This window comes from Mytilus trossulus, chromosome 3 (assembly GCF_036588685.1).
Source record: "Mytilus trossulus isolate FHL-02 chromosome 3, PNRI_Mtr1.1.1.hap1, whole genome shotgun sequence".
NCBI lineage: Eukaryota > Metazoa > Mollusca > Bivalvia > Mytilida > Mytilidae > Mytilus > Mytilus trossulus.
In genome coordinates this window covers 66,110,497-66,129,112 of record NC_086375.1, presented here as the reverse complement: position 1 = coordinate 66,129,112, position 18,616 = coordinate 66,110,497, and the positions used below count along the sequence as shown (strand labels likewise).

The 18,616-nt window shown below is 31.9% G+C and overlaps 2 protein-coding genes across 13 annotated transcripts in view; one reads left to right on the top strand and one right to left on the bottom strand.

Moving 5' to 3' along the window:
* Positions 1-174: 174 nt before the first annotated feature.
* Positions 175-12,849, bottom strand: LOC134710960 (uncharacterized). The gene is made up of 4 exons (XM_063571383.1): positions 12,764-12,849; positions 2,715-2,924; positions 1,259-1,531; positions 175-215 (listed from the first exon to the last, which is right to left on the bottom strand). Exons 2-4 carry the CDS (start codon positions 2,884-2,886, stop codon positions 175-177), a joined length of 486 nt encoding a protein of 161 aa, XP_063427453.1. The 5' UTR covers positions 2,887-2,924; positions 12,764-12,849.
* A 5,205-nt stretch (positions 12,850-18,054) lies between these two features.
* Positions 18,055-18,616, top strand: part of LOC134712165 (dedicator of cytokinesis protein 9-like) — a 69,181-nt gene continuing 68,619 nt past the window's right edge. For all 12 annotated transcript variants that reach the window (XM_063573425.1, XM_063573431.1, XM_063573424.1 and 9 more), the window contains exon 1: positions 18,055-18,176. In XM_063573425.1, the coding sequence (XP_063429495.1) occupies positions 18,078-18,176 (99 nt within the window). In that variant the 5' untranslated portion in view covers positions 18,055-18,077. The remainder of the gene's footprint in view (positions 18,177-18,616) is intronic.

The following is an 18,616-nucleotide window of genomic DNA, read 5'->3' as shown; positions in this document are numbered from 1 at the left end:
AATCATTTATGTTTTCAAATCATTATTGTTATAATATCTTTATCTCAAAGATAACTTATATTTTGACTCATCGAATGTATCACCAAATACCATGAAATATTGTTGAATATATAACACTGAAGTAAACAGCTCAAGTAAACATTTGATAATCTAGTTTCTTTTTTCCCATATTTCTTAAATGTCATGGTCATCGTCTTTTAGCATGGCCTCAAATTCTGAAATAAAAACAGCTTCATTTTAAGTAATAAAACACTTAAACGGTTTTATGTACAATTATGTGTTGATTTGTAAACTGGTGTGCTCTATTTTAATTTGTACAAATGATAAAATTATAATCCGTTTTCAACGTTGATAACATACAATGTATAACACAACCATGCACATAACTTGTTGTTTTTGTTAAAACAAAACAAAAATGGTAATTGTATTATCGCATACATTTAAAATCAAAGTCACAAACAAAAGATCAAAGCTTCAGAATTGAAATTTAAGGTCCCAATATTTCCGAGCTTAAAAGAATTAAACATCCAAAGAACATGAACCAAGACGACGAATCATTATGGTTAACAGAATGAATAAACGAATACAACATACTGATCGTAAATATGTGGCTAGCTAGCTACATGTGTAGTTGGTTCCCTATCATCATTTTTACAGAAAGTTTTATCCAAAGACCTTTTGGCTCGAAATTTTATGCTATATGTTATTTCATTTTGCATTTTATATCTTATTTTTTACTTGCAATTAGAAATTTACAATGACGATTGGTTGAAAACAAAACGTTTCGACAATAGAGATGATTTCAGCTTCCAAATTGTAAATTGCATATGAAGTGTATATATCCCCGTTGATACGATATTCCAGGGATTGCATTGCCTTTCATGCTTTTTTTTTATAGATGGGTTGCTGCTCACATGGAAGCTATCAAACTAAAAGTTCCAATGCAAAAGGTGGGGTTCGTGTTGTTCAGTTTTTCGTTTTCTATGTCGGGTTATGTTTGCAGTTATTTTTCTGTTGGTCTTGTACTACGTTTTTTTGCCATGGCGTTGTAAGTTTATTTTCGACTGCGTTTGAATGTCCTTTCAATATCTTTCACCTCTCTTTTGTAGACCTTATGATATTGTTATTTGGATGAAGATTTGTCTCATTGGTACTCACACCACATCTCCCTATATGTACGTATGATGTCAGGGAAACATATATTGTCTGTGTTCATGATTACATTGTAAATTATAAATACATGTATAAGGAAATCAACCTTCCAGACTGAAGCTTACCTTCAAATTTACTCTGTGGTCTCCATTTAAATCGGCACCAATCACCATTTGGTACACATCACTTGATTTGACATCTAAACTTAAACATTCCATGGCGTCTTGTAGGTCAGAAATCGTAATGAAGCCGTCGTTATCTTTGTCGAAATAGTTAAATGTCTCCCATAGCTCCTGTCTGTCCTCACTTAAATCCGAGTCAGCAAAATCTTCACGTTTCAGCATTTTTATTACATCAACTAAAGTACACTTTCCGCTGACTGAAATACAGTTCAGATATTTCAATGAATTTGTTATATTTAGTTAATAAGACATTTGATGGCATTGTTAAATTTCTTCATCTAATTCCACTTAAATACTTGTCGCGCGTTAATCATTCACAGAACCTCACTCTGACTTTGACTTTCTCGAGTTGTCCGATCTCGCTTTTTTAAAGATAATATCCTTTCTCAAATGTCAATTATACTTCCGAATTCATACTTTTAAAACACGCCGTTTTTACACATCTATTTAAAACCAAATAACTGCAGCTTTAAACAATATTTTTCAAATCAATTTCATAATAGACGAATAGCAGACATTTCAAAGGTGTACAGATGTGCAATTTAGGGCATTCAGTCAAAGAATTACTAAGAAACACTACTTTGAAATCGTTTCGTCCCCAGGGTATCACCAGCCCAGTAGTCACCATTTTGGTGTTGACATGAATATCAATAATGTGGTCATTTTTATAAATTTCCTGTTTACAAAACTAAAATTTAAAAAAAAACTAAGGATTTTTTAGCCCAGGCATAGAATACCTTAGCCGTATTTGGCACAACTTTTTGTAATTTTGGATCCTCAATGCTCTTCAACTTTTTACTTGTTTGGCTTTATCAATATTTTGATATAAGCTTCACTGATGAGTCTTATGTGAACGAAAGGCGCGTCTGGCGTACTAAATCATAATCCTAGTACCTTTGATAACTATTTTAGTCCTTTGCTGTAATTTCGTCTCAGTTTAAAAAAACGATAATATTTGTTATAAAAATGAAATTTATCGGCACATTTCTTCCATTTCAGTGCAATCCTTTGAAGATTTACACCTTATTTTCATAAAACGGCGAAATTGTCTCCGGCGAATATGTGCGCACCACTCTATATGTTATAGATGTAATATAAAGGTATTTTAATCTGTGTTTTAACAGTCTCTCATAACACTTTTTAGAGTGGCTCTTTTATAAATTGTTAATATTATATTGTGTTTTATATCAAATGTTTTAAAGAGGTGAGACTCTAATAAATTATTTGTTGTTGTTGTTGTTGTTGTTGTTGTTGTTGTTGTTGACGTTGTTGTTGAATAATTTAAATTATTATACTTCATGTCAAAATGCCAGATTTTGATTGGCTAATACGTCATTGGTTAAAACACGCTACGTACAATACAAATATTGTTTTACTCACTACCAGAATTCTTCAACAACATGCCGATTTCAGCTTCCGTTGTATTAAAGCCTAGCTGATTTATAACGATCCTAAGGTCTTTTGTTGACATGGTTTCTTCAGTTTCATGTATGGTATCGGTTTCTAAAAGTTGTGAAATATAACTGTCTGGCTTGATATCTTTTGATGACATCGTTGAATTTGCACAGAGTTCAAAAACCTGTCTGTATACTAAAAGAAAAAGAAAAAAACTGAATTGCAATTTCTAATTTCATTATTCTTAGCTTTTTTTTTCTTCTTCTTTTTTTTTTTTTTTATCTCTCTAGACATAGCAATAATACTTACCAGCTGAATGACGCCTCCGGGTGCGGGAATTTCTCGCTACATTGAAGACCTGTTGGTGACCTTCTGCTGTTGTTTTTTTTTATTTGGTCGGGTTGTTGTCTCTTTGACACATTCCCCATTTCCATTCTCAATTTTATTAAAACCAAATGCGTAGAATTCTGATACTCTATTTACTCATGAAGTTTCAGCGTACTATTCTTCTTTGTCAGTTTATTATGTAAAATGCAGTGAAAACCTGTGTTCATAACCCCGTCATGGCAGCGAATATGTTGTTCATGTGACGAGTTTGGAAAGATAATTTGAAATTTTGCTTGTCTCAAATAATTGTTTTAAATGGTCTTTCAATATGTTAATCTATTAGCTGACGTGCTTAAATGTCCTATAGCTCAGAATTGTTAAAACTAATAAAAGATCGAACCTTTGGGGGTAATGTGCACATGATATACTACAAGCTTGTTTAAAAATGTGTAATGAGATAGTAACTATTTATTATCTATTGACTCAGAGGCACATATTCATCGATAGATTGGTTGATTGTTGGTTGCTTAACGTCTAGTGACTAGTATTTCTTGCATGTTCAGCACGAGAACAAATTAACCATAAATACAATATGAAGTTCATGTAATAGGGGCCGTTCGGGATGAATTGCGAGGAAATTTTGATCGCCATGGGAAAATTATGGTATAGAATTCATCAATACTTCTTATATGAATAAATGTTCACAAATAATTATGATAAGCATGTAACGACTCTGTGCCATTATTTGCTCGCTTTTAATAGCACAGAATATTTGTCAAAAACTTAGATGGACATCAACTGATCTACAAAACAATCAGCCACATGTATATGTGCTAAAAAGGACTTTCGGCCAATTTTTCAGATTAACACTCTCAAATTGTATTTAGCACTCAATACATTTATTTTCAAGTGATATCCTCCACCATACTTGAACTTGATGAAACTTCTAAAGAGATTTAAATCACGTTTGACCGAAACCCTTCATCTACTGTTTATGATATGCAGTGCAGTGACAAACATTTCATGCATATTCAGGACTGTGAAACTACTGTTCATGGTTTTACTATTGTGAATATTATATAAACGCGGTAGTAATTCTCTCTAAAAAAAAAACTGTTATGTCAGCACTTTAATGCTCTCAAGTAGGTTTAAAATGCTCCCTTAGATGACGTTTCTAGCATAGACTAGCCTAATACTTCGAAATTTCAGAATATATTATGAGTTATGCATACTCAAGAGTATACCAACGTGTGGTTTTGTTTTAATATCGTTTTATTTAGGGTGTATTTTTGTTGTCGTTGGTGTGAACTGTCCCCAAAGTATATAGTTTGCCATAGTAGGAGTATGAAAGGGGGATTGAGTGTTATATTTTTTGGACTCCGTCATAATCTCATTTAACTGTCTAAAAAACATATAGTATCTTGATATATGGCCGCTCTTGAACTGTGTTAATGCAGCGCAACGGTACTTCGTCAGTCAAAAGTATATGCTTTGCAGTGTCTAGTTTGTCTTAACCTGTTAGTCCTTAAAGGGATTTGGGTCAAAGGTAGATATTTGGTATCATGGATACCGTAATGATTTTTAGGCTCTGAACGATTAGGACTGCAACGTGTTGCTCTAGTGTTGAAGAGTCGTTATGTTGCTGTCTTGTTGAAGTAAAACGCTAGGCAAAGCTCTCTATTTCATAATGGAATAACAAGATGGGTTTCAGTTTGTTTTGTGGGTTTTTAATTCATTTAAAGTATAGTTAGTTACATAGAGATATATTATAACACTATAAAAAAAATATATATCTTTAATAATTTGAAGCAACTATTTAGATTTACAAGCACTATCACAGTATTTTTAAATTCTCAATAAGTACAAATTTATGAAATAGATAAATAATGCAATAATATAACTTATACAACAAATGTTCATAGCACAACTGTAAAGACAGTTTTAACATTATATAAACATACTAAGAAATAACATTGAGTTACACAACTGTTATGCACTAAATGTTGGTGGTGCGAAGCGTTAAACTTTATGAATGTATTACATACAGAACAGATCATGGCGCGTATCACTGTCCATGTGGTCTAAGTCGGTTAGTGAGTGCGAGTGTGTCTGGGATACAAAGAATTCATTGACACTGGTTAACTGGTGGATATCTATGTTGAAGTTCACTGTCAGCGTATCGTCGACGAGAACAGATGAATTCAGTCTTCTTTGGAAAAATCTATTAACTTGAACGACTGTATCTTCATAGAAAAGAGCAAATGGCGATGAACGTAGCGTCTTCTTGGTCATAATTTTCTCTAACCTACAGTTGATCAGCGATGATTCAATTGTGGAGTTGACCTGTGCATATTTAGAGCAGCATAACAACTTGGCGCTCAACTGGTAGTTTTTACTGTGCCCAGTCGTCCCACTGGGTTTGATGATCATACACCATTGGATATCTTGTTGCATTGTACCAACTATAGTAGGACTGTGTATATCTTTACTAAGTTGACTTATGTTGTGTATAGTCCACATATAACCACCATCACAAGGTTTCAAAGTCTGAGTAGCCATGGTAGATTATCGGTAAGGCGAAGCGTGTCTGCTTTTTGTAAATGTGCTGGAACTATTTCAATCCAAAATTCCCTTTTCTATATATATAGGGCTCACGGCTTGTACTCAAAATAAACAATGTCCTTAATTTTTATATCTAAGAGAAAACCGACTTTTATGTTTTCTAATCACATTGATTTTTAATTGGTGTTTGCACAATGAGTAGAAATTTGGGATTCATTTAATTAAGAGGATAATAAAATAAATTTAGAATTGTTTAGACTATCCACGTTTGATCATGTCCAATCATTTGATTTTAATGACAACTAGAAAAAAGGGAAAACTTTTTGATTAAAAATTTAAATTCATAATTGGTGATGGCCATTTGATTAGGAATACAATAATAAATTGTTTATTTTAAAGTATATCACATATTGATTGCAATAAAAATAATTCGTACACAATATGCATAATAAAACAACCAATATCCAGCCGAAAACTAACTTACGAGACACTATGTTATACCAAATACATAATATTTTCAAATTAAAATAGCGTGAAAATAAAATAATAATAAAAATAATATACATCTTTCCACAAATAAATAATCCTGAGCTGGAATTTCTCAGTGAATTTTTATTTGATATATAAAACATACATTAAATAATGATACTATCGTCGGTGTTTCACTTCAATTTTTATTTAAAAACCAAGCATACATCATAATTATAAAATTATTCACAAAAAAAAATGATAAAAATTCTCAAAGTTTTCCATTTATAATGAAATATCAGATTATAAATCACATTGTCTAATAAATTAAATAAAAATTTAACTTTTTATAGTATTTAAACTTTTAAAAATGTAAAGCCCTTTTTTTTGGGTCTAAATTAGGCCAAAAAAAAAAAATAGGATGAATAATCATCATCAGAAGACAGGAAATAAGCTTAATGCTTGAAAATTTCTGGCAATAACTTAATGCCTAGGCGTTAGATTATTGCTTAGGATTGAATCAAAATGCCTAATTTTAACTGACTTATTGCCGCTATCATATATATTATAATATATGTATTAATAAAGAACGAAAACAAAGTTATTGGGGAGACCATGTTTTTTTTTATTCTAAATTTATCAATACATTTTTCATAGACATACATTTACAAATTGAATGTAAACTATGGGAGATTAAAAAAAATGATCGTAATGATTTTGTTTTTCTGACTAATTATACATAATTTTGTACCAATTGATCTCTAAATGAAAACAATACAAATTTCACTTTTTTTTATCCTCTTCATGTTATATAGATAAGAATGAAGAAAAAGATTACCTAAGACAGTAGAAAAAAACCTTTAACACCGTGTAATAATGCATTTCATTAAAAAAAAAAAAAGATTTTGGGCAAATGTCAATGAAACAGAAGTTCTCGTTTCCAAAGACAGACTCATTACTAATACATAAAAGTTTTATTAGATAGATCTTTATTCTCATTAACTAAATAACATAGTTACAGAGATGATAATATATACAATACAACATATTTTGCATGTGTGAAATATACATAAATAAATGTAGTTTAACCAGGAGGACAGACTTCCACTGATATATAGTTTATAAATCTACACAATTTTTCTAGTAAGACAATATTGACTGTAGTGAATACATTTTTAAATTTAAGAATATTAACACTTGTACAACAATAGTGTGGTAAATATTTATATCGTTCTTTTTTGAAAAAAGGACAAGACATTACATAATGGAATTCATCGCCGATGTCAGCAGATTCACAAAGGTGACATAGCCTCTCTTGTCTTTGAACATTTTGCCACCTCCCCGTCTCCACTGGCAAACGGTGATTGCCACATCTAAATTTACATAGTTTCAGTGCATTTTTTAACGATAAAACTGTAATATAATTTTCAAATTTAAGTTCTGTTTTGAATAATTTATAACATAAACCTTTTGATGATTGATTTACATTTGCAAACCATTCTTGTCTAAACTGATCTTTTAACTTTTGTTCAATACTTAATACAATCCAATTTTTTGAGATACAATCTTGATTTTGCCAAATGTTTGACATACCACAATAATCAAAGATACTTTTGATAAATAACAACCATTTGTTTTCAATTCCATACTTATTATAATTAATATATATCAACTTATATAACATTGACGAAATCTTGTTATCAAGTGTGTTATTAAGAAGGTTGCACCAAAATTTTATCATCCGTAATTTAACGTATAAAGAAATCGGATATCTTCCCAATTCCCCGTAAACCATAAAATTTGGAGTCGATCTTTTTAACCGTAAAACATGCTTACAAAAACTCAAATGTACTCTTTCCAAAATGTCAAGATTTTCGTATCCCCAGATTTCGGCCCCATATAAAAGTATAGGTAAAACAGCTTTGTCAAACATGTCAAGCTGGCATTCTATAGATAGATGGTTTGATCTACACTTCTTAATAACACAATACATAGCTTTAGTAGCTTGATCTCTAAGATATTTTCTAGTTGCAAAAAAAGATGCATTTCTAGAGAATATAACACCAAGGTATTTATAGTTCTTAACAATTTCTATCTCTTCATTATTAATATAAAATTTCAAATTATTCTGTGGTCTACCTTTTGAAAATATCATAACCTTTGTCTTGTTAATATTAATTTTAAGTTTCCAGTTTTCACAATATTCTGAAAAACTATTTAGAAGTAATTGTAAATCTGTGCTTGTCTCAGCGAGTAAAATCGAGTCGTCAGCATACAATAAGACAAATATCTTAAAATAAATATCCAGTTCATCTTCTATATCAGATGTAATTGAATGTATACCTTTTAAATCACTATTTTCCAAAAATTCATGAAGATCATTTAAGTATAAAGAAAATAATAAAGGAGAAAGATTTTCCCCTTGGCGGACCCCAATATCACTAACAAACATGTCAGATGCTTCATTGTTATGTACAACTCTTGATTTCACATCTTTATACAAATTTTCTACAACTCTAAGAAATTTACCAGTTATCTTATTTAAAACAAGCTTATACAAAAGAGAGTTTCTTTGAACAAAGTCGAAGGCTTTTTCAAAGTCAACGAATGCACAATGCAATTTTTTTCGTTTAACACATAGCAACTCAAAGAGTGCATACAATGAAAAAATATGATCGTTTGTAGAGTATCCATGTCGGAAGCCTGCTTGATTTTCGTTCAAGATATTAAGTTCATCAACAAATTCCCCCAATCTATCATTCAGAATAGATGTAAAAATCTTACCAAGGCATGACAATAAAGTAATAGGCCTATAATTTTTGGCGTCTAATTTACATCCTTTATTCTTGAATACTGGTATTATGTTTCCAATAAGCCAGGCCTCCGGCAGGATACCCGTATCAAAAATAAGATTAAACAAATTAACATATACATCAATCATACTGTCAAGAGAATTTGCAACATATTCATTGATTATTTTATCTTCACCTGGCGATTTGTTATTTTTCGCCTTTTTGATAGCTTTAATAATTTCGTCATGGGTAATTACACCATTCAGTGTCTCATTTACAAGATTTGAGTTCAAATCATTATTAATGACAAACTTGTCTTCAAATTTGTTTTCATTTAATTCTTTGAAAAAATCAAATAAAGTTTCAATAGATATATTGCTTTTTTCTCTTTGTCTACCTTTGTTAAATAATTTCCAAAATTCCTTGGGATTTTTGGATTTTAATTTTTTCATATTATCACTTATTTCTCTATTATGCTTCCTGATGTTTTCGTCCATTAGACTTTTATAATAATATTCACAGTGTCGTAATCTTTCTTTAAATAAATTTGACCCATAATGTTTATACATTCTTTGTGCCTTTCTCAGTTCCTTCTTTGCCTTTTTACAATCAAAATTATACCATTGTTTATTATGCTTTTTATTACAATTCAGCATATTTCTATTAAAAGTTTGTGTACCAAATGTTGCTTTGGCAGAATCTATTAAAATATCAGTAATATTTGTAACTGCAGTATTTATTTCATATTTTGTTACATTTTCTTTATTACTATAAACAGATAATTCATCTATAACATTTCTTATTTTGTCTTCATCTATGTTATTTTTGAAATCATTTACTTGCTCAAATTTCCATTTTCCAATTTTATTTTCTTCTTGATAAGATAACTCTGTAGTGAGTAGTTCAAATGTGGGGTTCACTCTATTAAAAGATAGTTTCAAAGGTGAGTGAACATCAGAAAAAAGTTTAGAAAATTCAAGAATTTCAAAATTCGATACGCATCTTAAAAAGTGTGAAGTACAAATAATATAATCTATAACACTATTACTTCTACTGGTAGGCCGACCAATAACATCTTGGCCAACTCTACCGTTTAGAATAAATACTTTGTTATTTTTACAAAATTCAAGAAATTTTCTACCATAACAATTTACAACTTTGTCTGGATTATTTCTTGTTCTTGGTATATTTAAATCATCTAACATATATACATCAGTAAAGTCTGATTGATCAGTAAGGTTGTCAATTACAAAATCATCTATATCATCTTCATCATAAAAATCATGCAAATTTGCTGTGCGACTGTTAAAGTCTCCAACCAAAATAATATAATCAGATTTTTCAGAAAATCTCTGAAGTTCAATTTCTATCTCATTAAAAGCTTCTTCAGATGTATAATTTGTATTTACTGGTGGTATGTAAACTATACCAATATAAACGTTTTCAGATAAATTTAAGACTTTCTTATCAATAGTAAACCAATAAACAAATTTGCATTCAGTTTCAATAGGTTTAATATACTTTTCTAAATACTTTCGGTAACCCAATGCAATACCACCAGATCTATAGTTAGAAAGCTTCTGTCTATTTTTAAAACTAAAAACAAATTCATCACAATTAATTACGTCGCAATCATCTAGTTTGGTTTCAGTAAGACAGATAATATCATGATTACACAATAGGGATTTAAATTCAGGGTAAAGTAATCTATTTTTAATACCACATACGTTTAAACATAACAGGTTAATACTATTGTCAGTTTTATTTACAGTTAAATTCAATTCACAAGGGTGAAAGTCACATGTATCGGTTGACTGGTCACTTCGTACTGTATCTTCTTTGCCTCCAGGGTTGTCCTAATGTCCTTTCTTGGAACGTCTCCCGTTGTTTTTTCCTTGGGTTGATTTGGGGCGAGCGCCTTCATCATCGTAGTTTCGTCTCGGTTGTTGTCTTGTCGCTCCAGGGTTTTGATGATCTGTTTTCTCTGGTGGAAAAAATTCGACTCCATCTACGAAGAGGCGATCCCTCCTAAAGAATGCCTTTTTTCCCTGTCTCCGTGCTTCTTGGAAGAATGGCCATAGCGTTTTTCGTCTGTCATTAATTTCTTTTGGGAACTGCTCACTAATGCCGAATCCAGTATCCCTCAACTCTCTTGCGGCTTTTCGAACAGTCTCGCGTTCTTTAAAGTTTCTGAATCTACAGACAATCGGCTTTGTTGTAAATTTAACTGAGCCATCTCTATTTCTCTCAATATATTCCTTCCCAAAACGATGAGCACGTTCGTATTCCGCGGGTCTGTTTAGTTTGAGTTGTTCGACCATAAAGTTTTCAATGATTTTTTCCGTTTGTTCCGTTTGTTCGTCTTTTTCCTGAAGCGGTATTCCGGTGAAAATCAGGTTCTCCCGCATTGATCTTGTTTGGAGATCTTTGTGCCGATCATATAAGTCATCTAGATCTTGTTGTAGTCGGAAGATTGTGTTATTAGTGGCATCTTTTTCGGATCGAATTTCATTAAAAGCACTTTTAACCTCTTTAACATCGTTGTTATTATGTTCGAATTTTTCGTTCACAAAGTTCATGCTCTTTTCGACCTCATCGACTCTTTTCGTTACATTTTCGACGGTTTTCACTAAGGTTTGGACAGTTTTATCAAACGAAGTTAATTTTTTTGACAGTTCATCCATCATCGACATTTTGTTGAAAATTTCGTTAACTTTATGGGTAAGCATATCAAGTTTATTATTTGCATCTATATTAGGATTCATCATAGGTTGTAAGTTGTGTGGGGTACTTGTGTAAAACCCGGCAGCTGGTAGTGTTGGCGAAAGTTGAGTAAAATTTGGATTTTGAATCGGATGCTGCGATACCGCATACTGTTGGAATTGTGATCTGTTTTGTTGGATCATTGGGGAATCATAAGCTGGAACGTTAAACGTGTCCATATTCGCCTTTTCAATTACATTACTATCGGTTTTATTTTGACTTGCATTGTTTTTGTTTTCATTCGGCGTGTGAGTTGATTTCAGTGTCTTTTTATTTCGTTTCTGACCACTTACATTTTGACCACTCGTGTTTTTCCTTTTCTTTGGATTTTTGGCTTTCTTTTTTGGACTCATATAGAAATTTAACAGTTCCTTTCACATAAATCACTTAAATTGTTCATGTTGAATTCCGTTTTAGTCCATCTTATTCCATTTTAAAATAAATTTTCAAGAGAGAAAGAGAAGTCGACATTTCTTTTTTCACACATGCGCAAACGATATTAAAAGTCGTTTAAATGTGCGGTCTCCAAACAATTTTGGATACTAAAATTGCAAAAAAGATAAGAATCATCAATTTTCGTCATTTCGTATCAGCATAAATATTTTCTGAATGCCCTTGTGTTTTTTTTTAAGTTTCACAACATAATTTGTTTGTTTCTCTGAATCAAACGACATGCTCATTTAATTTTCATATTGTTCTATTTCAACCGGATTTCCGACTGTGAAATTATGATAGATATACATGTATTTAGACTTATTTCCCTTTGATAACTAACTATATAATATAGCCGATTTTTATTTCTTTGTATTGAGGTTTTGGGGCGTTATTTCAGTTTTTCACTGATTCAGCTTTTTGTAACACATAATATACAATAAATAATAAAGGCTGATATTTTTTATGGAAATAAAAAAATTAGGAGCTGTGTTATAATTGGCTGCTGGATTACAATCGGACGAAGATGTGAACCATTATGGAGCCTTTAAGTTTTTCATATTATTCTTTTGGCAAAAGCGGATCTAGCCTTGTTTTGTCGTGTATTTGACATAGAAAGTGAAATTCACATTTATATACAAACTTGAATATCATACACTGCCTGAAAAAATATATATCTGTTATTTTTACCTTCGTATTCCTTTTTGAAAATGTCTGTTTGTGGAGTTTCGTTTGTTACATCTGAAACTGCAGAAAATGGTGTCTGTCGCTTGGCAGAATTCTGTAATAAAACGCTGAAATGTCAGTCCGTCCACAAAATACTTGAAAGTTTTAGTTGAAATGTCTAAATTGCCTTAATTATGATAATTTATTGGGTTGCAATTTTATTTATTACCAAAGTCAATAATAGTGTTGCCAACCATGCAACCGTGAATTAAAGAGATGTGGGATTCACCAATGTAATATACAACAACCCAGCAGAGTAAGACGAACTGCAACAGAAATCAAATATAGGCAACCTGGTATTTGACAAAAAGACTCTTTACAAAAGAACCCTTTTATGTGTAACATACTGTCGAATTAAACCTTATAGCAGTTCTCATCAAACCGTGTAGAAAACAGATCGATCAAAGAAAAAATGAGTAAAATTAGTTGTAGAAGTATATCAAAGAAACAGCAAACCGGGCAAACCGCCCAACATCAGCGTTGACTTTCAAAAGACTCCCAAGAGGCTAACTGACACACGGTATTCAAATCATGCCACACTCACTCAAGATTATTCACCCTTAGATTCAAATCATGCCACACTCACTTTAGAATAGTCACCCTTGGATTCAAATCATGCCACACTCACTTTAGAATAGTCACCATTGGATTCAAATCATGCCACACTCACTTTAGACCATTCACCATTGGATTCAAATCGTGCCACACTCACTTTAGAATAGTCACCCTTGGATTCAAATCATGCCACACTCACTTTAGATTATTCACCATTGGATTTAAATCATGCCACATTCACTTTCGAAAAGTCACCCTTGGATTCAAATCATGCCACACTCACTTTAGAATAGTCACCCTTGGATTCAAATCATGCCTCACTCACTTTAGAATAGTCACCCTTGGATTCAAATCATGCCACACTCACTTTAGAATAGTCACCCTTGGGTTCATTTATCATATTTTGTATAATGCGTTTAAAATATATATTTGTTTTACAAAAGATATAAAAACAACTTACCATTTACAAAATATCTAGATATACGGTCAGTTTACATAAATTCATAATGAAATGAAAAATTCTGAAGTTGTCTGAAACATACTTAATTATTGCAAATAAAATGAAATAACACAATCTTACCGTCGAACTCATGTCGGACAATTCTTACAAAATTATGTGCTTTTTGTATATTCATTCATTTATATATTTATTCATATTTGAAGTTGAAATATTTTGCATTGTGTACATTGTCTATTCAAATAAAGAAGACGGTAAACCGTATATATTTGGATGGGTTATCTTCAGAATCTATATATACTACATCGTTAACATTTAAAAAAATGTTTTATCTTCTTTGCAAAACAGGCATTATATCAGTTTAAATATTTGTTCACGACAATCATTGAAAGACGTTTTCAGGTAATTTCTATCTATGTAAGCATGTTAGTCGGGTTGTTGTCTCTTTGACACATTCCCCATTTCCATTCTCAATTTTATAGATCAAGATCAAGCGTTTATTTTCACTGAACTAGTATATGTAGTATATATTCAGATTCAATAGTTTATTAAAGTCTCACCACTTGTATTACATTATACATTTTACACAATATTAAAACTATATATATACATATCTAAGATTTAAAATACATCTTTAGCTATATCATATGACAAATAAAAAATTTGTTCTTCTACATAAAATATTAAAGCAGGTTTCAGCAACTACCTGACATAGTTCTGCAATATATTTATTAAATAAAACATTTTCAATCTGTAGAACAATATTCTTATGCAGCATACTATCATATTTTTTTTAATTATTTACAGCATTTTTATGTGACCATTTGAAAAATTTATATATATTTGTTCAGGGGTCAGCTGAAGGACGCCTCCGGGTGCGGGAATTTCTTGCTGCATTGAAAACCTTTTGTTGACCTTCTGTTGTTGTCTTTTCTATGGTCGGGTTGAGCACTGTCTGTTTGACACATTGGCCATTGTCATTCTCAATTTTGTATTATTTATTAAAATTGAACTTTTGTTTTAATCGTCACCTGTTTTTTTACAGAATGTATTTGAATTTAGAGGTCGACATATTTGAAAATCATTTGAGCTGTTATTGCTTTGTTGTTTAAAGATTTTATGTTTTTTATATTATGTTTTTATGTCATTATGTTTTGTGTCGTTTCATAAATTTTGATGTTTTACCCTGCTACTTGAATTGTTGTGACTCTGACACGTTCTTCATTTTTTTTCGTATTTGATAACATCTCTTGAAGAAACTACTCAAATAAATATAGAACGACCAATCTGAAATTTCCCAAAATAAAATGTTCATTTAGAGTCCTTTGAACTGGGAAAAATATATATTTAGCAGTTATCATAATACTTAAAAAAATAAATAATCTAAAAATGTATAGAATGTATACTTATGAAATATTCAGTACATTTTTACGTTCATTCTATACATTTACAGATCTATATCAGTTCTATTTCACTGTATCTTCAAAAGTATAAATGCTAATGTATACATTTTTCGATATTCATTCAGAGGCAATAAAAACAATTAAAACTTAATACAGCAGAATACCATCGTCCATGTTTCTGAAATGAAACAGACACATGAGCAAGTAGCAGAGTTCAACTTTTTATTCAATTTAGATTGCAAATACGGTATGGTCATTCCATAGTATATGTATGGTTGTTGTTGAAGGAGGTGCGACCAACCCCTGAACTAATTTTTCTCATAGCAAACACATTTTTAAATGTGTCGGATTCACATAAATTCAGAAAAGCACAGCTTTGTATATATACTATGAGCTAGGTTCGAGCATAATGGTTACGTGTTCATAAATAGGATCAAATTAAAAATGCTGAAGATGTCTGAAACCTGCCGTTTTGAAAGACAGTAGAAGGTTTTAAGTATTAACAACAAATAAATGACATAGATCAGACATGACACACACGACGTAATTGCTTATTTTTTGCAGGTGGTGATATTCTGCTTTTCTGCTGTCATATGCATTTGGCTGCTCATCTTCCATCATCTCTGATTCTCTGTCGATCTCCAGGGGCGGATCTAGAATGTTCAGTTAGGGGGGGCGCAAAAATTAATATTCGCCGAGCGGAGTTTTTTTTAGGTAAAATTATTGAAATATTCTTCTTAAGGGGTGAAATGTAGATAGCTCGAACTATTGTGTGTTTAAATAAGCGAGGAATTCAAGTTTAAAGCTGAAACAGCCTTAATCCACACCTGACAACAATCTACAGATAGACGGGCGGACAGAGTGAGACGAGACAGATCACAATTGCTCACCTAACCAATATATTTTTCAAACGAAAAGTTCTACTTTTACCAGCAATTTTTAATTGTCCTTTCATACTATCTGTTTTATACTTTTTTGATTTTCGGAGGTCGTGCCAGATTTCACTGTGTTCGCCACAAACAGCTAAAATCAGAATGAGATGCATTTACGCAGCATACGGTAATACGGTACAGAATTCGGCTAACTAATTAGGTTGCAAGGGAGAAATAAATATAGACACAGAGATACAAATTAATAAACTAACCTTTCGCTTAAAACAGTATTTCTATCTTTCATTACGGATATCAAGGATTTGTATAGTTACTTATTCTAACTATACAAATCCTTGCGGATATCATAAAAGAATCTCACCTGCCGACTGTTTTCTGGACCGTGTCATGCTGGAATTGTGAAAGTGATTTAGGGATGTTTTGGAACTTCGATTAATCAAACAAATTGATTATAAAAACCGAAAACACAATGTTATAGCTGTTTTTACTTTAACAGCTAAAAACCTATTATATCTGTCATCAAACGCAGCTCCGCGTTTGACACATTCCTTTCAAATTATTGATAGAACTTTGATAAAGCGTAGGTCAGTTGATTAGTAATCACGTTGATTCTGTGAAACTGACTGTTTTATTTATACTTTGAATGTTAAAATAAGATTGAATGGTCTCTTCTGATACTTAAATATGTTGAAGTCAAACCATGCTTTGCAAATTTTAGGGGGGGGGGGGCGCACGCCCGCCACGCCCCCGCCTAAATCCTCCCCTGATCTCTGCCGGTGCATTAATATCATCAAATGGTTTCAATCTTCACAATATACTTTGTCCCAGTGCCATAACATCCTCTGGTGTGACCAAACCTCTTCTCATCCGCACTCGTCTTCCAGATCAGATTATCTCTGCGATGCCATAACTTACAAGATAAACTTCCTGCTGCTTTTCAAAGCTGTCTTACTGCTGTCTACCTTATCGTACCAACTTATTCCATTGCCTTAGATTCATCCATTCTGACTGGGCAGAAATCCTTTTCAGCCTCATTCTACTTGGTACACTGAGCCACGCTTACCAACCTCTCTCACTCTACATGTTGCCATCAGCTCGCTAAACGTCTCATACCTTCTTCCGCTGGTATGCCTCTACACGTCTCTCTTCCCAAAGGACTGTTAGTTCAGAACTTCTACTGCTACTAAATAGTATCTTTGACTTTTGTTACCAAATAATTATTATGTACAATGTCTGGACGTAGGCAGATGTCACTGTACACATTCAGGAACACACAAGGTTCTTCTCAATATCAGCCCTCATGTTGCATTTACTGCCCTTATTCGAGTTTAAGTGATGTAACTTTGGTGCCTGGCCCTAATCAGAGACATATGATATGTAATATATGTCTCTGTCCGAGGCAAAATTAAACATTAATCATAATTAGAATGAAATTGAAAAATACCGCGACAAATGTGAGATTAAATACACACTCAGTTATAGAAATGTAAAAACCATAACTTTATAATACGACAGAAGCACATATGTATATCAATTGGGAAAATGTAATTACAGCTGTGACTTTTGCAGTGACCAAGGAATATAGAACTACTTCTACTGGCAGTATACACTCATGCCTTGCAGTACTACTGAGGACATCGTTGAAGTTCCATGGGTCCAAAATGTTTTGTAAATCTGAAAAAAAGGCATTCAAGCATTAATTTTTTATTTCATTTTATACATATCTTTTATTATTTATGCTCCCTTGAAACTGACAACAATTAAAAAGTTTTATACAGATCTATATATATACAGTCTGAGTCTGCCGATCGAAATGGTACGTTGTTGTGTTGAAATGACCCTTTTTGTTGGTAATATGTCGGAACATTTAATTATCTACCTTATTTATAAAAAAAATGGTCGAGAAAAGTTTACAACTTCCGTGATAAAAAGTTTAGGGTTTAACGCCCATAAGCCCCATAAAAGGCGATTAAATGGCAGAGAGGAAATTTAGACAACATATTCTTAAAAGAGGGGACGCAGCAAAAATCCGAGATGAAGTTGCGCAGGAGATGCGAGAAAACATTATTCAAGTAAGTTGACAACAACTATTTTTACAAATGTCAAACATAATATTGACAGTAGAAATTATACATAATACACTAACAGTCATTGACAGTAGACAGGTTCAGTAAATTTTCAATTTCAACAAATATATCAGTTGATTAAAAGCTCAATCTAATTGGAGATTGAAGGTTGATATCGTGTGGTAATCTTTAAACATGTTAAATTATGGAATATCAGTTTTTTGTTTTTTATTGAGAAATACATGTATGATTTTCAATGACTTTGATAGCAGATATCCCTTGAATTTAAAATTTACCTGCTATTTAGAATGCATTCTGATGTCATAATTCCCATTGAAAACGCCTGCATATACAAATACATATGATGAACATGATGGATGTACATACACATTTCATTTGTCTTGTCAGATTTTACAATATCAATAGTTTTTTAAAAGAGAGCATGT

Bases quoted from the DNA above. Each gene is read 5' to 3' on its own strand.
- LOC134710960 (XM_063571383.1), bottom strand. From the start codon at position 2,886: ATGTCATCAAAAGATATCAAGCCAGACAGTTATATTTCACAACTTTTA. The intron at 1,532-2,714 runs GTGAGTAAAACA...ACTGTATTTCAG, and splicing joins GTTGTTGAAGAATTCTGGTA to TCAGCGGAAAGTGTACTTTA. The intron at 216-1,258 runs GTTGATTTCCTT...TTTTTATTTCAG, and splicing joins GGTAAGCTTCAGTCTGGAAG to AATTTGAGGCCATGCTAAAA.